The 24,779-nt window shown below is 45.9% G+C and overlaps 2 protein-coding genes across 2 annotated transcripts in view; one reads left to right on the top strand and one right to left on the bottom strand.

Moving 5' to 3' along the window:
• The window catches only part of SYN2 (synapsin II), a 350,053-nt gene that overhangs the window by 216,887 nt on the left and 108,387 nt on the right, over positions 1-24,779 (top strand). The window lies entirely within an intron of this gene.
• Positions 1-24,779, bottom strand: part of TIMP4 (TIMP metallopeptidase inhibitor 4) — a 45,101-nt gene that overhangs the window by 5,923 nt on the left and 14,399 nt on the right. Inside the window, exons 2-4 of the mRNA XM_088472767.1 lie at positions 15,971-16,059; positions 8,985-9,099; positions 7,380-7,501 (exon numbers count right to left, since the gene is read on the bottom strand). Of these exons, the coding sequence (XP_088328893.1) occupies positions 7,380-7,501; positions 8,985-9,099; positions 15,971-16,059 (326 nt within the window). The remainder of the gene's footprint in view (positions 1-7,379; positions 7,502-8,984; positions 9,100-15,970; positions 16,060-24,779) is intronic.

Here is a 24,779-nt window from a genome sequence, read left to right as displayed (position 1 = left end):
AAGGGGCATATATATTAATTAGATCCCAATAATTATAATTTCTCAACAACGCAAATAGAAATGAAGGATCACTGGAATTTTACATTAATTATGATCGCTCTTCCGGGAAACTTTGCGGAGTGTAGCCTATAGGCTGCAATATTTGTCGCCATCTAAAGGTGGCATTAACTACCGGCGCCAAGAGGTTGGGAAATTTGACAGTTCAGCAGTCCTTATAGAAACCTATGGGGGCTGCTTTTACGATCGAGTATGGCGGGACAACAGCGGATACATTTGTACATAAATCCTGGGGATGCTTAATATTCGGTGGGTACCCCCTGAAAATCGCTATTTTGGGGGAGGGGGGGATATCCTGCAAATATTTCTTATAAATATGCCCCTAAAATAATGTGACCTGATGGGGGGGTTTTACCTAGCGGCAGCCTCCCAGAAAAAAGCTGTACAAGCGATCAGATCACTACAAACCAAGCTCTGTGTTCTCCCCAGAAATTTTTTCCAGCCGGGTGGCATCAAAAAGTAGCCGGGTGGGGGCTTTCGCAGTTATGCGCGCCGGGAAAAGGGGTATCTCCCTTACCAATCCAGCCCAACAGGTCTCAGGCTGCTCCCCCACTGGCTCTCAGTCAAAAGTGCCCATTATGCAGTGCCCCCTGTATTTGTGCCCTTTATACAGTGCCACGTGTAGTTTTCCCCTTTATACAGTGCCCCTTGTAGTTTAGCTTTACCCTTATGCAGTTCCCCCATACTGAAGTAGTGCCCCTATGTAGTGCCTCCAGACTGGTCCCTTATGTAGTGTCCCCAGGCTTCAATAGTGCCCCCATATTGGCCTCTTATGCAGTACCCCCAGGCTTAAATAGTGTCCCTTATCCAGTGCCTCCAGGCTGGCCCCTTATGCAGTGCCCCCAGTAGCAGCCCCCTATACAGTGTCCCCAGCAGCAGCCCCCCTATACAGTGCCCCCATTAGCAGCCCCCTATACAGTGCCCCCATTAGCAGCCCCCTATACAGTGCCCCCATTAGCAGCCCCCTATAGAGTGTCCCCAGTAGCAGCCCCCTATAGTGTCCCCAGTAGCAGCCCCCCTTTATAGAGTGCCCCCAGTATCAGCCCCATGATACAGTGCCCTCAGTAGCTTTATACAGTGCCCCTAGTAGCAGCCCCCTTTATACAGTGCCCCAAGTAGCAGCCCCCTTTATACAGTGCCCCCAGTAGCAGCCCCCTTTATACAGTGCCCCCAGTAGCAGCCCCCTATACAGTTCCCCCAGTAGCAGCCCCCTTTATACAGTAACGCATACTCACAAAAGAAAAAAAAAGACAACTTACCTGATACCCGCTCCAGCCAACGACCGCTGCTCCCGGCCCCCTCTGCACTATGGGAGAGACGTCATGACATCTCTCCCATCAACTGCTGCGGGGGGAGCCGGAATGGGAGCTCATGAGTGAGCTCTAGCCGGCTCCCTCCGTGGCCGCAGCAGCCAATCAGAGTCTGTATGACTCTCATTGGCTGGCTGCACTGCTATGACAAACACACAGCTGCCGCTGGCGGCTGTGTGATTGTTTCTGTGTTGGGCAGACCGCTACTCACTGCGGTCTGCCCTACACTTGTGGGGCCCTGGGGATACTAGCGGTGGGTGCGGGCCTTTGTGCAATGCACCAGCTGCACTGCCGCTAGTTCTCAGTGCAGCTCAACTGCCGGGCGGTGGGGGATTTTTTGCCGGAGCAGACCGCCCGACAAATAAAGCGTGGGGAGAACACTGCAAACTGATGTCACATACCTTCCGTCCCACCATGCTTTAGTCCCATTGCATGACTTTTTTGCCTGCATGTTCATGTGTATTTGGTTATGGACATGATATTACTCGTTAAATGCTTCATTTAAAACTGACCTTTTTCACGTGTTTCTTGCCAGGACAGTATTTTCTTACTGGTCCTTAAGTTAGTGTTTCTGACTTAACTGTATTATATATGCTGTTGTGCATGCTACTGTGCTTGTGACATTTGCTATGTTCCTATAGCCCTGACCTGTCTTTGACCAGGCTTAGCCATCTGCCTTGACCTTGACATGGCTCTGGTTACTCCTTAGTGCTTTACAATTTGGAACAAACACAGTAATAAAACAAGACTGACAAATTATTCAACAGAATTGTGGAACCAGTCACTAGCTACTGGAGTAATTCCAGAGGACTGGAAAAGAGCAAATGTTGTCCCACTGCACAAAAGTGGAAGCAAGGAAGAGGCAACTACCGACCAGTGAGCCTCACATCAGTAGTAGGGAAATTGATGGAAACACTCTTAAAAGAAAGAGTTGTAGATTATCTCAAATCCAGCAATTTGCAGGATCCCAAACAGCATGGATTTACTGGGGGGAGATCGTGTCAAACAAATCTTATTGACTTTTTTGACTGGATGACTAAGGAAATAGATAAAGGGGGGGGGGGCATAGATATAGCTTATCTAGACTTTAGTAAGGCTTTTGACACTGTTCCACATCGCAGACTGTTAAATAAGCTGGAAAACATGGGATTGGATACAAAGATAGTTGAATGGATAAGATCATGGCTACAGGATAGGAAACAGAGAGTTGTAGTAAACGGAGTGCAGTCTCCAGAGGGAAATGTTACCAGTGGAGTACCTCAGGGATCTGTACTTGGACCAGTGCTTTTTAATATCTTTATATGTGACATTGCAAATTGTATTCAAAGGAAAGTATGCCTTTTTGCAGATGACACAAAGGTATGCAACAGGGCAGACAATCAGGAGGGGTAAAACAAATGATTGATGATCTAGGTAGACTAGAGGAATGGTCAACTACAGTTTAATGCCAAAAAATGCAAGATCATGCACTTGGGTCTCAAACATCCAAAGGCTAAATAAATATAGTATTAATGGCACTATACTGGAAACTACTGAAGAGGAAAGGGATCTAGGAGTCACTATTTCAGGTGACTTAAAGGCAAGCAAACATTGTAACAAAGCAATGAGGAAGGCAAGTCAGATGCTTGGTTGCATAGGGAGAGGAATCAGGAGCAGAAATAAGTGATAATACCACTGTATAGGTCATTGGTACGCCCTCATCTCGAATACTGTATTCCGTTCTGGAGGCCATATCTCCAGAAGGATATTAATACATTAGAGACTGTACAAAGAAGGGCAACTAAAATGGTGCAAGGTCTACACCACAAAATGTACCAGGAAAGACTGAGATCTTAATATGTATAGTTTGGAGCAGAGAAGGGAAAGGGGAGACATGATAGAAACGTCCAAATATATAAAGGGTTTGAACAAGGTAAAGGAAGGAGACATTCTTCAAAGAAAGAGAAGTATTAGAACAAGAGGACATGTTCTGAAACTGGAGGGTGGTAGGTTCATGGGAAATTGAGGAAAAATTACTTCACAGAAAAGGGTAGTGGACAAGTGGAATAGCCTCCCATCAGAGGTGGTAGAGGCTAAGACAGTAGAGCATGGGATAGACATGAGGATATCCTTCAGAAGAAGTAAGGATCAATAGGGGTTGAGGTAACAATATGTTTAAAAATGGGGCAGACTAGATGGGCCAAGTGGTTCTTATCTACCGTCAAATTCTATGTTTAAAGGTAAGAGGGCCCTGCTCACATGCTTAGCAAATCTATATGATAATAGGGCTTTGATACTTTGAGTTAAGTGCACTTAATGCACATAGGTCAAGCAATATAGCCATGAGTATGGTTATATGATCCAGTGACTCAGCAATGTTGGTTGAGGATTGTTTGAGTATTGAAAGAGAATAAATGTAAGATTGAGTGAACTGAGGAGAGGTATTCATGTAGAATAGCCTCGGGAGGTGAAGAGGGTGGTTGGGGAATTTAGTAAGCCTGCCTGAAACCATTTTCAGGGTACACTGGAATCTTTGAAGGCTGGTTGTCTTGTTGTACAAGAGAGAACATTACACAGAGTGAGTGCAGCCTGTAAAAACTGAGAAGCGAGCAGGTAATGAGTGTGGTATCTTGGGCCAGAACTGAGAGGTTGGGTAGGGAGATTTGTGAGGAAACAGAAGACTGTGTCCAGGTGCAGCCAGGAGAAGAGCAAAGAGAGCTGACTGCTGCTTGGTGGATGCTGGAGGAGGAGAAGGAGGCAAGAGTAATTGTATGGATTAAGTTCTGCATGTCGCCTATGAGGTGTCTGGTGTTTTTTTTCTCCTGCTACCTTTATGGGGGTGTGGAAGTTTACTTTGCACTAAAACATAAGTAATATTAGTCCAGAGCATAATGAGAGGGTGGGGTTGATTTGCGCGCCCTTTTGCGGAGCTCATGATTCATGGGCACACGCAAGTACGGGCAATGCAGTGTTTTACACATTTTAGTCTCTTCTACCCTTAAGACCGGAGGGTGGAAGTGAAGGTGTTATAGATGATGTTCATTGATGGCATGTTAATGTACATGCGGTCCTACACATAAGCAAAAATATGGCTGATAGGAAGCGTATCTTTTGCACCTAGTTTAGACTAGAGGCAAGTACTCGATGATAATGATGATAATGTAACATTTATTTTGTGCAATGTTTTCCATTGTCCGGTACCTTGAAGTGTTTTTAATATTTACAACAATCAATAAATACTTTTTATTGTGACTCTCTTGATCAGACAGATATTAAGGTACAGTATAAATTTCATAGACAAACATATAAAGTAACAATGGACAGAATACAATGTTCAGTACCATTGAATAAAGCATGCAGTACCAACTGGGTATAATTCCCACAAAGATCCTTTTTGTCTCAGGAATCCTTTTCTTACCCTGGTTAATCTGCTATTGGGTATATTTTGATAAATATGCCTCTAAGTTCTGCAATTTCAAGGACTTTTTGTGGTCTGACAGCTATGAAGACATACTGTAATTTGCCTTTCACCTGTGCTTTTCTTATACCCTTTTCCACCAGAATCCAGGGTCCGACCCAGGATTTGGAACACGCTTCCAAACCGGTTCAGACTTTGGAGAGGCCTCTTTCACACCGCAGGTTTTTCCCGGGTCAGCGACGTTCACATTGCACACATGTGCAGTGGAACTCTTCTGCCGGCACTTGTAGATGACATAATCTCCAAGCGCCAGGAAGAACCGGATCTCCCCATGCTACAAACATAAACCTGGTCGTCCAACCCGGGTTACCCATTTACACTGCCACTTAACACTGGTCCTTCATCATCATCTATGACCTATCCCCTCTACCATCCCCAACATTATTAGTTCTTCATTAATTCTTTTTAATATATTTTATTTCTTTTTTAAAAATATTTTTTTGACTATATTTTTTTATCGTGTATTTTATATGCCCTTTTAGATTATTGATGTAAATTTTTTTACACCAATTATGGACCAATAAAAGAATTTTTTATAAAACATACAGCAATTCGATCCAAGGACCATAAATCCCATATAACCGACGGACATTGGTTGTTAAAAATAATGTCCAAGGCTTATATCCTACCCCACAGAAGGTGAGTACACTACAGAATTTTGTAGGACTTCTTTTGGGTTTACTGATTTGCACTATGGAGGCATGTTACGTTTGTTTCTTCCTAATGACTGACACTGAGTGATCCAAGAACGCATTGGATCAATGTTGTATCTCGCAACCACTGTAGGACCACGGTGGAAATTGGTCCAACGCTCATATACCACCTACAAATGGTGAGTGCATTTTTAATTTAATTGAATATAACATATTCCATTTAACAATATCACACAATATTAGTTTTATATTTTTTTACATATTTCGGAATACACTGGGAACAAGGTCAAATCTATCTACAACACAGATCTCAAGATAGCGCTGGAACCATTCCAGTTCTTCACAATTACTCTCTGGGGGCACATTTCATCACAATTACTCTCTGGGGGGCACTGTTGAAAGGCCCATGTTGTTCCCATCTACACATCTGGATCTATTGGATCTTACAGGGAATTTGGCGCTAGTCATACACATCTCTACTCCTCATCTATGACCTTTCCTCTGTACCACCCCAACATTATTAGTACTCGTCATCTATGATCTATCCCCTGTACCACCCCCAACATTATTATTACTTCTCATCTATGAGCTATCCTATGTACCACCCCCAACATTATTAGTACTCCTCATCTATGACTTATCCTCTGTGCCACCACCAACATTATTTGTACTCCTCATCTATGAACTGTCCCTTGTGACACCGCCAACATTTAGTACTCCTCATCTATGACCTATCGGCTGTACCACCACCAACATTATTTGTACTCATCTATGATCTATCCTCTGTGCCACAACCAACATTAATAGTACTCCTCATCTATGACCTATCCTCTGTACCATCACCAACATTATTAGTACTCATCTGTGACCTATCTTCTGTTCCACCAGCAACATTATTAGTACTCATCTATGACCTATCTTCTGTACCACCACCAACATTATTAGTACTCCTCATCTATGACCTATCCCTTGTACCACCACCAACATTATTGGTACTCCTCATCTATGATCTATCCTCTGTGCCACCACCACTATTAGTACTCCTTATCTATGACCTATCCTCTTTACCACCACCAACATTATTAGTACTCATCTATGACCTATCCCCTGTACCACCACCAACATCATTGGTGCTCCTCATCTATGATCTATCCTCTGTGCCACCACCATTATTAGTACTCCTCATATATGACCTATCCTCTGTACCATCACCACCATTATTAGTACTCCTCATCTGTGACCTGTCCCCTGTACCACCCCCAACTTTATTAGTACTCCTCATCTATGACCTGTCCCTTGTACCACCCCCAACATTATTAGTACTCCTCATCTGTGACCTAACCTCTGTACCACTACCAACAGTATTAGTATCATATTGGTGTTCTAGCTAGGCTGTTTTAGCGGGGTGCCGCGCCCTGCACAATTTTAGCCCCGCTAAAACAGCCTGCCCTCTGCCTTTCCCACCCGCGGGACGCAGTGTTCCATGAGTGGGAAAAGTTGTGGTGACCGATCACCGCCGTATGAGGAGAACGTCTTCAATTATTTCCACATACCAAATGTTGTGACATGACAAGTTAAATGGGAAATACTCCATTGTAATGTGTGGTTAGCACTGGTTAAGTATAGTTTCTAGTCTTTTCGGGCTACTTTTAGAGGTCGTGTCCCTGCAGGTGTATCTTAATATATCCTGGCGATGACTACTTTCTTATTGCCGGGAATAATGGTGATAAGAAATTATAATTATTGGGTCTAGGATCCACTGATTATTAAATGTGCTCCTACAGGAGAGAACGTGTGAGTGAAGTTCTCCTGCACTCCCGGTTATCCTGTCATCGAGGCCCATTGAAATAATGACAATAATGATTCAGTTTTATCAGTAATGACAATAAAGAGAGCACTTACTTCACATTCACATCCCTGTTGATATGTATGACTGAGACTCTGTTTTTGGAACTCTGTCAGGCTTTCCCAGATCTGAACAAAACCACACAAGCCGATGTGGACTTTATTGTCATAAATGTAGCCTATAAATAAGCATAAACATTAGTGTTAAATTATGAAATGAAAGCTGAACCAAAAGGAAATAAACTACACCCTTCCCACAGTGGAGGCTGCCATTTTGTAGGTAGACATACCTGTATTGAGTCCATGCAGTTACTAAAAACTAATGACTTGGTGAGGTCAGCCCCCAGTAAATTGTTAGGGTGCATTTTAATGAATATTAGTTATACTGACACAATAGCTGCCTCGACTGTATAGTTTGGTCGAGCAATGCATGATAAAATATTATTAAGGGGGAGATGTATCAAATCTTCTAAGAATTTTGCCATAGCAACCAATCAGCTTCTGACTATCATTTATCAATTACTTTCTATAAAATGATAACCAGAAGCTGATTGGTTGTTATTGCAAAATTCTTAGAAGATTTGGTACATATCCTCCTTAATAATTTTTTATCATGCATTGCTCGACCAAACTATACAGTCGAGGCAGCTATTGTGTCAGTATAACTAGGTAGAAGCTGATTTGGTTGCTATGGGCAATTTCTCTTGTCCAAGTATCCACTCTTTAGGAAGCTTGATACATCTTCTTGTAACTGTGTTTACTTGATGTTGCAGAGCTAATCTCTTTTTCACCTTTGTGGCCCATGAAGTGCATCTGTACTACAGACACTAGCCTGGGTTATGTATGACAATGTATCATCCGTAGCTGTGCAAAGTTGCGTATGACCTGCTCAGATGGATATGCAGTGAGAAACGCCACATAATCTAACTGCAAGACGGACTTGTGTGCAACTCTGAACCAGGCAGCTGTGTTCCTTTGTTTGGCGGTTTCATGATATGGTAACTATGCTATGCTAGGCAAAATACAGCTATAACAGGACTGGTCGCTGTAGGTTAAAGAATATTTGTGCACTGTACATCATATTTTTACGTGTCACAGTCTTTGGGGGTTTTCTTTCTGTAGTAAACGCTAAGGCTGGGTACACACCAAAAGATTTTCTGGCAACGGTGACGATCACCCCCCCCCCCCCATCACCACCCACAAACGGCATTTCCTGTCAATCATTATGTGATGGGTCTGCTACCTCACTGCGATCGCAGTACCGATCGCAGTGACTGGTTCGTGCACTGCGATGTATGCGCAGTACACAACAATCGGGCGACTGCGTACGTAATCGCAGTTGCAATCCTTGCTGAATTAGGCCCTTGATGCGACCGGAGTAATTATACGGCAGTCATTACCATCAATTTGATTACTGCTCCTTTAGAAAGAGTATACAAGAGTATAAATACATTTTAATTAATTTTAAAGGGTGCACCTCGACTCCCATCCTCTAAAAAATAAATAACCTGCACCATTTCTGTGTGTGTAATGACGGTGTATGTTTTGCACAAAGATCCCAATCCTTTCTGGCTATATGTGTGGATTATATTATATAGTGATAAATGTAGGATGGCTGCTTTAAGTCCAGCTTGTGATGTGTAAAAACGAATTACAACTTACCTGATATAATATACTCTCTCTTGTTGACGACATCTAACTTCACTCCACACATGGCAGAATCAGGGGCGGTGTACACGAAGGATAGATTTTTTATCTTCTGAAAACCTTTAAACATCTACAATAATTTTACAGGTCAAATGTTATTTGAGGTATCAACATAGTGGTCTTAGTTGTTAGAACTGGTGCACGGTAGCTGCAGAAAGCCCTCTAAGCTATAGTAATGACTCATTTCTACTTCAGGGTCCATAGGGGGTCCACAGGGTTGACCTTGGGGTATAGGTTGGGAACCAAATCCGGGCACCACGCAGTTAAAGCTTTTAGCTCCCAGGATGCACTGGGTCCACTCTCCCTATAACCCCACCCCCAAGCCAGAGGCACCTCAGTTTAAGTTGGTGCCCGGCCGGAGTCGGGTCACCGTTAGCGCAGGGGGAGCTGATTAGCAGCCCCTAAGCTTATTTAATTTTTTTAGGGACAAAGTTTTTTCATGGACTTTGGACTCTTCAGAGCGGCAGCGTCGGACTGTCCATAGGACGTCTAAGCTGCCGCTCCGTCACCCCGCTGGCGCTGAGACGCCAGTACAGATCTGGGGATCTCAGCGGGACCCCAGAGTCTGTACTAGCCGGACTCTGCGGGCGCCCAGGACTGCTGCCGGATCCACGGGGAGCAGGTAAGGTCGCGGATCACCGCTTGCGGTGATCCGCGCATTTCAAATGCAGTCCTGTGCCTCCGGTCTCAGGGGACAGACCGGAGGCGCCGGCAGTGGCGGCGGGCCCCCCATACCCCGTGTGTCCACTAGACCACCAGGGACTTAACGATCGGTGCAGGGAGCCGGCGTCCCGGGGGTTAATAGCCGGCCAGGGGAGGCAGCCTTCCCTGTTACAGCGGCTCCTCCCCTCAGCTCAGCGCGCCTTTCAGAATCCATAGTCTGGCGTCGCTGAGCTGCTTCCTCCGCGGGCCACGCTTCCTCTGAGGTCTCCAGCGGCCATTTTCTCTGTGGTGCAGCAGAAATCTCTCAGGGTGGCAGTTGGTCCAGTCCCCCTGCGTACCTCACCATCAGGTCAGTGTACACAGCGCTGTAGCCTTCCCAGACACTGAATCTGGGTAAGTTGAATGCAGTGTAATAGTGCAGTATATTATATGACATGTTTATGTATATATGTATATATCTGCATTGTATGTGACTTATGCTAGTGCTGACTGTACTTTATTCTCTCACCTGTCAGTGTATATCTATCCCTTTTCTTTATCTGCCCTAATACAGCTGTACTTAGGGTGGTTCTGAGACCTCACATTTATATACTTGTTAATATTTGTGTGGTTTGTCACATACTGTTGCGTGCTGCACGTTGCCATATTTTAGATGGAACTGTGTGTTGCATACGCTGAAAATGGGTCCCTGCAGCTAATTTTTGGCATCAGTCAGGACCAGTATAGTGCTGCTTAATATTTCCGCCAAGATTGGTCAGATATGTCTGACCAGGAGATAGAGCGTTATACTGCACCCATTTTTACTATCCTGCAAGTCATGTGCTGCAGGTGTTAGTGCGGAGGATTTGACTCATAAAGGGTTCTGTATGTGGCGTCATCTGGTGCCGGCCTCTTTCACGACCCCCTTGGGCGGTTTGTTTTCTCGGGATCCTCTCAATTGCGGATCGCCGGGCGGGCCCCATTGTTGTACCTCACTTGGGGTTACTTCACCATACTGCCCTTTTCATCTCAGGGTATTTCGCAGCTTCTTGCACTCGTCCCCTGTGACACAGACTACCGCTCCCTGCAGGGGTTTTTCGCAGTATATGAATTCCCCCTGGTGCCACAATAGTCTGTCATTCCCCTTGCAGGGATTACCACAACAGCCACCCTGGGTGGATGTCGTTTTCTACGAAACGCTAATTGGCGTGGTTGACGCCCTGTGGTTACTTCCCAGTTGGCTCTGCCGTGAACTGGGTACTGTTCGGGGCTCTTTCCCTCTTACACGGGGGGAAGCCTATTTCAGGTATTATTATATTATTATCCCTGCTTTAGGGCTGGTAGCAGGTCCATTCTGGTTAGAGTGAATGTTGACCTGCACCTGTATCATACACCCTCAGTATTGCGTGCCTTCGGGTTACCTGTTGCTGACTAGCGGGTGGATCGCATAGCGGGACTCTGGCTGTTGCCAGATAGGAGGTGTTACAACAGTGTTTGGCCTCCTGTCCCAAATTCCCTGAGGGTCATCACGAGCCCCTCCTGGGGGGGATGGGCGTGTTACTCGTCTGATTACAGATGTTACTACGCCTCCCATTCCTGCGTGGTCGGATTCTTCGGATTCGTAGGTGGTAACTCTGCCTGAAATCAGTATACTTGCTTTCAGGAGTTGTTACCCATCCTACCATGGCTATAGCATGGTTGGTTAATACTATTGCATATTGGGTTGATGCATTTGTAACGTTTTTTCCCCTCCAACACGTCGGGGGTTCAAATGTATTTGGTCGCTCACGTAATATATGCTGTTGTCATAGGTGGAAATGCCTATATTGGATACCAGTCTCCTAACTTTCAGAGTTCCGGCTGCGACTGTCTCCTCCGTAATACCCTATGGCTGCGCTCTGGGAATGCAGAGGTGCAGATACCATCTTTAGGGTTGATATTGTTTGGTCCTGACCTTGACAAGATTGTAGTAACATTGGCAGTATTACTAACGACAAGTTTACCGCTTTCAGCTATGCCCACTACAAGGCCTCAGACTAAGTCTGTTAAGTCTTTTTTGTCCTCTGGGTCAGCCTAAAGGTCTGTTTCTTCGTAGACTGTCGGCATCTACAAGGGCCGACATATCCAGTACCGAGCAGGCCTGGACTGCCAGCCGATCCTGCTTCTGAACCTACGGATATCTCTTCAGTCTGACGGGACAGGCCTACAACTGGGAGATACCGATTTTCTCAGTTCGCCCGGTATTAGTGTCAAGTTGCCGCGGCTACGTGGGTAGGAGGGTACGCCCTCTTTACAAGGGCCTTACAGATCCAGAAAGCTATGCAGTTGTTGCGGTAAGCGGAGCTAATTAGGCCATCCCCACTATCTCAGTGAGGGACTGGTTGTTCTGTTTTCTTTCTGGTGCGGTGGCTGAATGGTCCTCTTTGGCCTATTCTCTGTCTCAATTCCCTGAACCAGTTCCTAAAGCTACCTGGGCTCAGGAGGAAATCCCTATGCTCCATCATACGATGTTTGGAACCTGGGGTCTTTAGGGTATCACTGGATATACAGGACGCGTGCCTACGGGTACTTACAGAGACCTTTCCTCAGCATGGGCTGAGGTTTGCTGTATCACAGCAACACTTACAATTTTTCGGGCTCTGCCTGTTGGGACTGTCCTCAGCCCCACAGGGGTTTACCAGCGTTTTGGATTTTCTGACAGTTCTTCTGTTCAGTATATCCCAATGCTCCTGTACCTGGACGGCCTCCTGCTCTTAGCGGGATCACCGGGGTACTTTACGGCCAGGTCAGGATGACTGTGGCTTCTTCAGGGTGCAGACGTTTAATCAACGGGGAAAAAGTCCTCCCTGCATCCCTCTCTGGGTATTCTTCATCTAGGATCCCTGCTGGATTCTCAGAATCTGAGAATTCTTCTGGCGTAAGACGGAATCTCCTCTCTTCCATTAGGAGTACATGGTTGTCTGCGCAGTCGACAGATGTCTTTACACTCTGGGATGCATGGTGGAATGGGCTCAGTTCCATTCCAGGCCTTTCCATAATTGGCTCATCTCCAGATGGAATGAGTTTTTTCTGTCGGATAACTGTTCAAACGATGATGCTCTCTCCGGAGGCAAGTCGGTCCCTGTCCGGGTGGCTATGGCCATCTCGTCCAGGGTTTTCTTTGCTAGGGACAGTGTCTGGATCGAATCCTTTTCAGTGCAGTTGGACGTCTGTCGATTCCACCCTGTCAATTAACTTACTCTGGCATAACTCTTGTTTCCCGGTGAACCTGAAAAGGTTCAGTCCGACAGGGTCAGGACAGTGGCTTCCTTTTTAGCAACACTGTTCGTTGGGTGGCAATGACAGGTATGTCACATATTCGGACATAGTCCGAGGGTCTCCTCCCGACCATCTCGGCAGCGTTCATTTCAGGAGCTCTCCATGGGGAAGCGGGAGTCCTCAGCCGTCACGACGTGCATCCCGGGGACTAGTCTCTTCCCCAAGAGAGGTTTCATCTCCTGGTGAGCAGGGGGGGCCCCCCTGAGGTGACCCTCATGGCCTTCTGACTTTATCACACTATGGTGTTACAGTTCAGCTCTGGGGATTCTGAAGCAAACTTCAGCGACTCTTTGTCGGTGAAGTGGTCCTTCCACTTTGTGTACCTGTGTTCTCCGGTCTCCCTTCTTCCTCGAGGTCTTTGGAAGTGTTTTCAATCGAGACGGAGATGCTTTCCTGCTGGTGGCTCCTGATTGCCCCAGATGTCAGGGGTACTTGGATCTTCGGAGTCTCTACATCGATACTCCATCCCTGATGCTTCACTGCCCGGACCTGTTGTCTCAGGGTCCTTGGTTTTGCCTTGGACCTGGGTCGTTTGTCTTTGACTGTGTCCTTACAGTGGTCTTACGGCTTCCCTGGCTTTGTCATCGTTGGAATGATTAGAGCACATGGATCAGCTTTTGCTGGGACCTACCACAAACTGTGGCAGCCATAAATCTTATGGTATTGTACCTGTCGATACAATCCTCCGGTGTCCAGGATTTCCAGATATTCTGGCATTCCTTCCGGCTGGCTTGGGTTTCACACTTGGCCTGGTCTTCCTGACAGTGCGGATCTCTACACTGTCAGTATGGTTAAGATATGGAATTGCTTCACTCTGGTATCCAGTTCATCCTTTGGAGTGTTTTCTTGATTACGCCTCCATTTGTCCTCCCTAGGGACTCCTTGGGAGTAAGTAGTGGTTCTTTGTTACCTCCGGGGACAGTCAATGGAACCGCTGGTTGTGATAGCCATTACATGGTCTATTGCTTAGGCTCTCTCTCTTTCTCTCAGGGTGTTTATATCAACCAGGAGAGTGTCTGAATTGGGAGCGTTCTCATGTGGCTCCCTCTTCTGGAGGGCATCATGTCAGGGTGGGAGTTGCTCTCGCCCTGTGTTTCTTCTTAGTGGTTTTCAGGTTCCATATTATTCTGGAACTTATGGTACGGCCATTCTGTCCCCAGTCCTCTCGGCTGGTGTGGCCTCATTGACTGTGGTCTGGCCTCTTTGGATTTATGTCATCCGTTCAGCTTCCTTACGGAAATCGGACTCCTTATTGGTGGTCTGAGATTTCTGGTTTTCACAGGAAAGGATGGCCGGCCTATAACCAAATGTTGGCTTGGATGGCCTCGTAGGTCTTCCTCAGGGGCCTACCCATGGGTAGGCCTTCCTGTTGTTGATGCTTGTTTTTTCTCGGGCCATGTGACCCTCGTGTGCGGCTCGCTGTGGCGCCTCGGCTGTTTTGCCTTACTAGGTGGCCACGTGGTCTTCTGTCCACACCTTTTTAAGGTTCTAGGCATTGGTTTCCTTTGCCTCTCAGGATGCTTCCTTTTTGGCGACGGATTCTCCTCTCAGCACAGGAGCGTCCCCACCCTTGGTTGAACTGCTTTGGGACATCCCCAAGGTCAACCCTGTGGACCCCCTATGGACCCTGAAGTAGAAAACAAGAGATATGGTAAGAACTTACCTTTGTTATCTCTGTTTCTACGAAGTCCATAGGGTCCACAGGGCACCCGCCCTGACGCACCTGGCTTCATATGGGCTGTGTGGCTGGTCACCGGTTTTCCGTCTCCCATTTCGGTGAGTATGGTTATTGAGTGTTCCAGTTTTCTCTCTCTTTTTCTCTCCTCCTCCGGCCTTTGGCTACTTACAAACTGAGGTGCCTCTGGCTTGGGGGTGGGGTTATAGGGAGAGTGGACCCAGTGCATCCTGGGAGCTAAAATCTTTAACTGCGTGGTGCCCGGATTTGGTTCCCAACCTATACCCCAAGGTCAACCCTGTGGACCCTATGGACATCGTAGAAACAGAGATAACAAAGGTAAGTTCTTACCATATCTCTTGTTTTTTCCCAGGATGCTTGTGTCATGAACCATAACACCTCTTGTGCAATTGTCACCGAGCCACCCCCAGATTGCACTCACTGGGAATATAAAGCACTGGGAATTCTTTTTTGAACACTGAATGTGAAATAGGGGGTACAGCCCTGAATAAAATATACTCTAAAATTGTCATTCTCATTCCTAGTTATTTTAATGATGACAAATAAAGGACACAGTAGAGGGCTGAGTAAATAACAGTATATTATGGCAGAGGAATAAGGATACATAACTTCCAATGTTTCTGATGACATTATCGGTATAATGGCATGTCACGTCACAGACTGGCCATGTAACAGCGACACAACAGCAGTGGTAAAGTACTAGGCCCCCTCCACTCTCACCAACCACATTTTGTCTTCCATTGGTGCACGTGGTACCCGACTGTAGGGCTGATTACCCAATCGGGGCTGCATTGTTCAGATAGAACAGAGGCCCTGATTCAGAGGCGCTCGCAAAAAGCGAGCGCTCACTCTGAATCAGGGCGGGGGTTTGTTTTTTTAGTTGCGGCCTCTTGGCCGCTCGCATAGCTGTGGGTTACCACCCACAGCTTATGCGAGCAGCCAGGTGATGGTCGCGATGATCAAGACCATCGCGACCATCGGGCTGGCAACGAGACCCTTGCGGTAGGGTCTTGTTGCCGCAAGCCCCAGTGGACTTCCTGCTCTAATAGAGCAGGAAGTCCACCTACTGACATCAGAGCCCTCAAATCGGGACTGCCCATCAACATTAGGACAATTGTAGGGTTTGAGGATGAAAGTAGTATATGAAGGTTAAATTCAGAAAGAAGATAAGACCGTTTGGAATAGAAAATACAAATGGGGAGAAAATCATCTGTTAAGCCTCTCGTTACATATTTATACTGCACTAATGTTTTTTGTTAAAGGATGATCAAACGATCTAAAATACCTTTATCACTTTGATAGTGTACATGATTGTGCGGTCGGCTTTATTCGTAGTGGGAATCCTCTTTTCAGCAATTGCTTTTGCACGAACCACTAAAATAGATAGAACAGTAAATAACGAGGTGAATAATAGAAACAAGCAGTAATTAGATCATCATACAAATGCTGGGGGGCTCATATAGCATTCTGAAGATGCGTCCAGCTCTGAAACAGTAAAGAGAGGGAAAATTGTATTTTTATACATCTGCACAAGAATGGCTCCATTTCCATTATAACTACTTTATGTATTTTATTTCCCAGTTGTAGTTTGGCTATAAATGTAAGGATCAGCTTCGAATTAATATGAGGATGGAGCCATTTGCTGAGTAGTATGATGGTCACTATTTGCTGTGTAAAGTTGTGTACATACTGGAGCGATGCCGATCCGACTTGGCCAAATCGGGATTATCACTCAGTGTGTATGCCAGATTTGCGCATTCCCGCGGTAGCATGTGATATCGTCCAGTCGGCCATGCTGCACGGCCAACCGGACGATATCGCACGCGGCACCGTGCATATTAATGATGGATGGAATGAGTGATCGTTCTGTCCTTCAGTACATCGCTGAAGTGTGTACCAGCAATCATGCAATGCCCAGGGTGTCCCTGGACATCGGCACGATTGCCGGTTGCTCAAGTGTGTACCCTACATAGCTTGTTGAGTGGCAATTATATGTTTGGAAGCGAGCATTAGTCATTTGCTGTGGGCCTCAGCCTAGTGTCCTGGTCATCAGATTGTGCTGTTCTTCATATGCTTGTCCCAGTGTGATGGAGCTCTGCTTTGTGCAGTATATTGATCACCAGGTGATAGGTCACTGTATTTTATACTGGTATACAGATGTTCAGATATGGCAAACTAGTCATAAGACGAAGGTTCACCGCTCAATGTGTTAGGCATGAGATAATGGGTTTTCAGCTCAAGGATTAGTATACATTCAATCAGGGACATGGAAAGGTAGCATAATACACTTCTCACCTATTTGGAACTATCCTGAGTAATAGACTTGGATGTTTGTGGTGATATTTTGTTTAAGCCTAATAATTTAGTAGATGTACTGTATGCCTACATGTAACACAAGTTGGTTGTATACTTTATAAAGTTGTTAAAAAAGAGCTTTAAATTCAAGAACTCTACAGACACCTTTAAATGTAAAAAACTATGTTGGATTAATTTGCAAATTAACAAAGAGCTCCTTAAAGAGGACCTGTAACCAGATTGTCTGATGTTGTTTATTTTATTTACTACTTAGTAAGTCATGTAGATCTGTCAAACCGGTTCCCCCTTTGCTCATGAGAGTGCGTTATTATACAAAGTGCTGTTTATATGTTCTAAGCTTGCTGTAGCTGGAACAGCAGTCTATATGTGAGGACAGGTATAGAGGAAACGATATCCCGATGGTGGCTATCACAACGGTCACAATACTGGCAGCGGAATCCCGTCGGTCAAAATCCTGACAAATCCCCAGTAAATAGTTATGGCTGATGGAGGCTTGGTTTTATCATACAAAATATGTTAAATACAGCGAATTTCAATACAAATTTAATTATCTAACATTTATGTTACTGGTTAGTAACATAATAAATGTAAACAGCAGGACAATACACCCACTTATAATTGTTTGTGTTCTATTTTAAATGAGTCATCTACTGTAGGTATGTCAACTATATAGCATGTACATAATTTGATGCACCAGGAAGATTGTTAGTGGCATATGTAGATAGCATGTACTTCCTCGCTCTAAATTGTCTCCTTAATACAACCAAGAATCATACCTTTACTGCATTACTATCGATGGTTTGATGGCGAGTGTGTTCACCATTGATGGGATGCCGCAGATGATAAAACATTAGTGGCTCCTCCCTGATTGGGAGCACCGGTCCCATTATGTTCATGCGTGGGCTTCGCTTGGCTAATTCCCGATGGTGTAAAACCATCAACCATAAGGTGACAGCACCATTAATGGTCATCACTAATGCGGTCCGATGACCGTGCACGCTCTGAATGAGGGCCGTCCTCCATAATTATGGAGCGTCCTCCTGGACGCTCGTATAGCTGTGGGTAACCACCCACAGCCTATACGAGCGTGCAGGTTGATGGCCGCGATGGTCTTGACCATCGCGACCATCGCCACTGCGAGCCGGAGTGATGTCAGTGGGCCGGCTTCTGACAGTGATGTCAGCTCTACTAGTGATGTCAGTGGGCCGGCTTCTGACGGTAGGCGTTCCCTTGGGAACGCCCCCGTCTGGGAGGCACGCCCCCGGCACACCCACCAAAGGGGGCGTGCTGTCAATCAACATCGACAGCACGCCCCCTTTGATCAGACACAACGAGCGAAGGAAAGTCCTTCGCTCGTCGCGTCTGGTGCATGCGCACGATGGAGCTCCCTCCGTCGTGCGCATGCGCAGTGCACACCATCGACCCACTTGCGAGTGGACAGCTGCTCGCGAGTGGGTCTGAATCAGGCCCTATGATGTATTGCTAGTACCAGCCCAAATGCTGATACTTGGATGAACTTATTTGATACCAAACACAGTTGATACATTGAGTGGTGAGCAATTGAATCCAACTGTATCTAATTATAGATACATATACTCCAGTTACATCAATTGTAACAATTTTATTAAATTTTATTCTCCATATAGAGATATTATGTGTGTTGTCATGTCAATTTTATTGTATGTGTAATAAATGTTTTTGTGATTCAGAGAAGTTTGCAATGTGGATCAATTAAGTATATTCATCACTTAGCAGCAGCAGCGCAACCTATCTTTTCCATTTTGTAGTTTTTGCTGTGTGTGTCAGACTAGCAAGACATTAAAGGTTTACAGCGCTGCCAATACTCTAGGAGATCAATGTTTTTTAAATGTGTTATGGTCATTTTTATGCAATGATTATACTGCAATTATTTGTAATATTACATATATGATTTACGGAGCGCCAGGTGTGCACTGAGATTTCCAGTTTTTCTGTTAAGTATCAGTTCCTTCCTTTTTGAGATCAAAATTGTGGTTCATTATAAATCGGCTGGCTGTGAGGCCAATTGATATGGGCCTACTACATTATTTTCAGACAATTTAGTGCGCACAATTATTTAGAACATGTATAATCATTTACAGTACATGTAAAATCTGTGTCTGCTTTAATACGATGTCTTTTCTAATACACTCCAATTACATTTATCAGCTTAGACACATTTCCTAATGGACACCAAATGAGGAAGCAGTTTTGTTATGTTCTGCATAATTAATTCAGAAGCAATTACAGAATAATTAATCCAGATGAGGTTTTTGCTCAATTTGGTAAAATGAAACATACTTACGATATGGCAAATTATAATAATGCCAGCACTTTCATACAGATATTTTTTGTTTTATTCATGGATTGTCAGGTAAGTCTAAAGTTGTTTGAAAATTAGACCAGATAGTTATCGTTCTATGGAAGCTTATAATCACCCCACACTTCCAAAATGCATTACTTCATTTTTAAAAGTGATTTGACACATACTTTACTATACCACAACATGTTACATTCTCACACATCAGACAGTCCTACATGTCACTAGTACACACCCTGGACACCACATGTTATTAAATCACATATTACACCACTATATGCTTCTACCACACACACTAGGGGATAAATTTACTAAGATTAGATTTTTCCCGTTTTTCAACTCTGATGGGATCAATCAAAAACGAACGTTATTTTTTTTTTTAAACGTTCAGACGCGGATTCTGCTTTTATAGAGCCGGATCTGAGCGTTCATTGGCTGAGAGAGGTGAGCACCCGCCTCTCTCAGCCAATGAACGGCTCCTCCATTGAAGTCAATGTAGAGCTGCAGGTTACTAAAGTTTATTCTGCGGTTCCCACCATTGACTTCAATGGAGGAGCCGTACATTGGCTGAGAGAGGCGGGGGCTCACCTCTCTCAGCCAATGAATGCTCAGATACGGCTCTATAAAGGCAGAAGCCGCATCTGAGCGTTTCATTTGGGAGATATCAACCATCCTGGTGGATCGGGATTTAAATTGTTTTGTTTTAAGAAGACCTTGGATGCCTACTTTGGACAAGGGGACCACTCCTGGTAATGTAGGTGAGTATGTGTGTGTATGTAATAAAACTGTACTTTCACGGCGTGTGTGTTTTTTTTTTTTTTTTACACATTTCTTTACAGGTGAACTACAGGTACCAGCGGTCCATTAATGTCCTGCATGGTTCTTCAAGTACCAGCATGTGGGGGAGGCTTGCTGGGACCTGCAGTTCGACTGTAAAGACAATGTTGATACTTCTATTTTTTTACACACCACATACACTATCAACCCGCCACCCACTGCCCAGGGGTGGCAGGGATAACCTCGGGCTATCAGCCTAGGCCAGTGGTGCCCTGGAGAGGGGGACCCATTTATTGGGGGGTCCTTAACTCCCCAAGGATCCCTGGTCTGGGCTGACTAGCGGTCAGGACTGATGCTGCGGATGGGGAGCCTGATGAAAGGGCTTGCATGGCTGTGGAATGAGCCCCCCACTAGAAAGGGTCCGGTGCTGGTTCTGGGAATTACAGGGGGACCCTACACATTTTTTTACCCTGTAATACCAGAACCAGGACTGATTCCCAGAGCCCAGTCTGGTTGTACTAAGTACAGTGGAACCCTATGCATTGTTTTCCCTGTACTTAGACAACCAGGACTGGCTATGAAAAGTCTGGGGCTGGTTCTTTTTTAGCCCTTACAACACACTAGCCATTCATAAACATACCCAAATCACACTGATTTGTGTATGTTGGAATGCAACTCACAGCTCTAGAGGTGGTGCATTTGAAACTTCTATTGAGTCCCTGATTTGAGTGTAAAACGGCCGAATTGAGCAAAACGAATAATGGTAAATTCCCGATTTTGGCAGAAATAAGTGAAAAGTACTTCCGAATTTAGCCAACGGTGATATCATTTCTCTTGTTCAAAACGGACGAATTTGCGGCATTAAACCACCCAATTTCAACCTGAAAAAATGAACAACTCACCCGACTTTAATGATAGTAAATTCCCGATTTGCAAAACAGTGATATGACCCGAGAATGCAAATCGGGACCTACACGAATCTTAGTAAATTTACCCCTAGATATCACTACATATTACTTCCACATGCTCTGCCACCACTGTCATACACAGCTGTTATTGTCACATGCATCAGAAACCACTACATGCTACTGCAAAATACTGTACACCAACACATGCAAGCTGCAGATACCACTACTTGCTACTGTCATATGTACTGGAAACACCACATGCTTTGTCACGACTACATGCCACTGTCGTTTACACCAAGCAATTATGATTCAACACCAAATTCTACTGTCACTTGCACCAATACCACTACATGCCAATGCTACACAGCCACTCCACTACATGCCACTGCTGCACAGCCACTCCACGCCACTGCTGCACAGCCACTCCACTACATGCCACTGCTGCACAGCCATTCCACTACATGCCACTGCTGCACAGCCACTCCACGCCACTGCTGCACAGCCACTCCACGCCACTGCTGCACAGCCACTCCACGCCACTGCTGCACAGCCACTCCACTACATGCCACTGCTGCACAGCCACTCCACGCCACTGCTGCACAGCCACTCCACTACATGCCACTGCTGCACAGCCACTCCACTACATGCCACTGCTGCACAGCCACTCCACGCCACTGCTGCACAGCCACTCCACTCCACGCCACTGCTGCACAGCCACTCCACTCCACGCCACTGCTGCACAGCCACTCCACTACATGCCACTGCTGCACAGCCATTCCACTACATGCCACTGCTGCACAGCCATTCCACTACATGCCACTGCTGCACAGCCATTCCACTACATGCCACTGCTGCACAGCCATTCCACTACATGCCACTACTGCACAGCCACTCCACGCCACGGCTGCACAGCCACTCCACGCCACGGCTGCACAGCCACTCCACTACATGCCACTGCTGCACAGCCACTCCACTACATGCCACTGCTGCACGGCCACTCCACTACATGCCACTGCTGCACGGCCACTCCACTACATGCCACTGCTGCACAGCCACTCCACTACATGCCACTGCTGCACAGCCACTCCACTACATGCCACTGCTGCACAGCCACTCCACTACATGCCACTGCTGCACAGCCATTCCACTACATGCCACTGCTGCACAGACACTCCACTACATGCCACTGCTGCACAGCCATTCCACTACATGCCACTGCTGCACAGCCACTCCACTACATGCCACAGGGGGCACAGACAAATACCCACTTATGGTGTTTCCACACACATATGCACAAATACCACTATATGCAACGGTCACTAACAGCAACATCACTATATGCCACTGTACATAACACACCAAGAGCATCACCTACTACTAACACCTAAACCATGAACAATAACACACAAAAAGCAACACAAACACACCAATACCACTTAATGACATTGTCAAACAAACAGCAACAATGCTACATGCTGCCTTCACATGCACCATCAGAAGTACATGCTAATACCACACACCATGGCAACTACATGCCAGTGTTGCACACACGAATATCATTACATGCCACTGCCAAGCATACCAACATTACTACATGCTACCTTTACAGGTTCCAACAAAATGTCATGCTACTGTACAACACACATATCACAACTACACGCTCTTGCGTTACTATTCCGTACTATGGGCCTGATTCAGCACGCATCGTAATTGCGATTGCAGCTACGTAAGCGCACGCAATGCATCTGCGAATATATGCTAATGTCCGACACCAGATCAGCCAGCATAGAGACGCCCACTGCTGCTTTCTCACATCCGTAATACCTCACAGCCCTGCATATACATCGGTGACATCGAAGTACATTGGTCCGTCCCACACAATTACAGCAGCTCTGACCTGTCTCAGAAATTGCAAGTCTCGTCGTATGCAGTGAGTACACAAGCTGCGTATGCAATCGCTGTAGCTAATGTATGCACACCCATGCAACAGCGTGCAAACGAACAGGCACGCCTGCGTTTCTCCAACCAATCCCTCGTCACAGCCTGTCACTGCATGCGCAGTACGCAGCCATCGGACGATCTGGATACGTGGTTGCAGCACACATGTAGCACATAATAGTCATATACTTTGTTTACATACTTCATAATGAGCCTGTATGTTGCTGTAACATATTATTTGTATGTTACACAATTGTTTTATAAGGATAATAAAGTAAGATAAAACATAGGTGACCAGCCCTGTAGTGTAATAAAATGGGTGCTGGTACCATCAGAAAAGTTATATCTGCGCCATACGTCAGGACATCACATCCCACCAGACCTTCAGCACATCTCCCCCTCCTATTCCAGCCTACCCCTTCCCAACCATTGGGATCCGGCCAATATCCCGGCCTGCAGGATGCCTTCAATTAGAATACCGGCGTCGGAATCCCGACGTCGGAATCCCGACATCTGTCAGAATCCTGGTGCCGGCATCCCGAAAGTAAGTAGTGTGGTAAGGGGGAAGGTTAGGGGTTAATATTAGGAACTAGGGGGAGAATTAGAGTTAGGCACTAAGGGGGGATGTTAGGATTAGGCACCGGGGATAGAGGGTTGGGGTAGGCAGAGGGATAGGGTTAGGATACCGACTAACAGGTGTCTGTATCCTAACTTAGTCGGGATGTCGGTGTCAGGATTTTGAACGCCGGGATGCTGAGCGCCGGCATCCCGTGCCAAAACCCCCTCCATCTTACCAACTCTGCCTTCTTTACTCCCTGTATATGGAGGTGAAGTTATTGTCCTCATCCGGTCCTCCCCTCCTTCCACTTCTCCCCTTGATCCTATCCCCTCCTGCTTCCTCCGATACCTCTCTCCTTCTGCCTATTACCATCTTGCCCAACTCCCCAATCTCTCCCTCTCATCAGATACTGTCCCTTTTGCATTCAAGCATCACTTGTCTCCCCCATTCTTAAACAACCTACCCTTGATCCTATCACCCTCACCAAATACTGACCCATTTCTCTCCCTCGTTTTGCCTCCAAACTCCTTGAGCATATTGTTTGCAACCACCTTATCCAATTTCTTTTCTCCCACTCCCTGCTTGACCAATTTCAGTCTGGCTTCTGTCCTCCGCACTGAAGCTGCCCTCACGAAAGTCAGCAATGACATCCTTGCTGCCAAATCCAAGGGCCACTACTCTCTGTTTATTCTTCTCAACCTCTCTGCTTCTTTTGACACTTTGGAGGACACTGCTGATTTTGACACTGTGGAGGACACTACTCTTTCAAATCCTTCACTTCCATGGTCTATGTGATATTTTACTCTCCTGACTGTCCTCCTACCCCTCTGACTGTTCCTTCTTTGTCCCCCAAGGTTCTGCTCTTGGACCTATCTTGTTCTCCCTCTATACATCCTTCTAGGTGATCTCATCAGCTCTTTTGACTTCCAGTATCATCTCTCTATGCTGACGATACTCGGATCTATCTTTTTTTTTCTCACACTGACAAATCGCTCACCCATTTACATCTCTGACCTTATCTCCCTTCACACTCCCGCCTGCCCTTTTTGCTCCACAAATGCACGCCGCCTCTCCTGCCAACTGATTACTTACTCCCACTCCCGCCTCCAAGATTTTGCATTTGCTCCTCCCTACCTCTGGAATTCTCTACCTCTCCTTATCAGACTCTCTGCCGCTCTACAAAACTTCAAATGGGCTCTCAAGACCCACTTCTTCATCAAAACGTTCCAACTCTCATTTTAACCCTCTGTACGATACT

The sequence above is a fragment of the Taudactylus pleione genome, unplaced genomic scaffold (genome assembly GCF_031769625.1).
Source record: "Taudactylus pleione unplaced genomic scaffold, aTauple2 ptg000128l, whole genome shotgun sequence".
NCBI classification, from domain to species: domain Eukaryota; kingdom Metazoa; phylum Chordata; class Amphibia; order Anura; family Myobatrachidae; genus Taudactylus; species Taudactylus pleione.
This window is presented reverse-complemented; position numbering and strand designations above follow the sequence as displayed.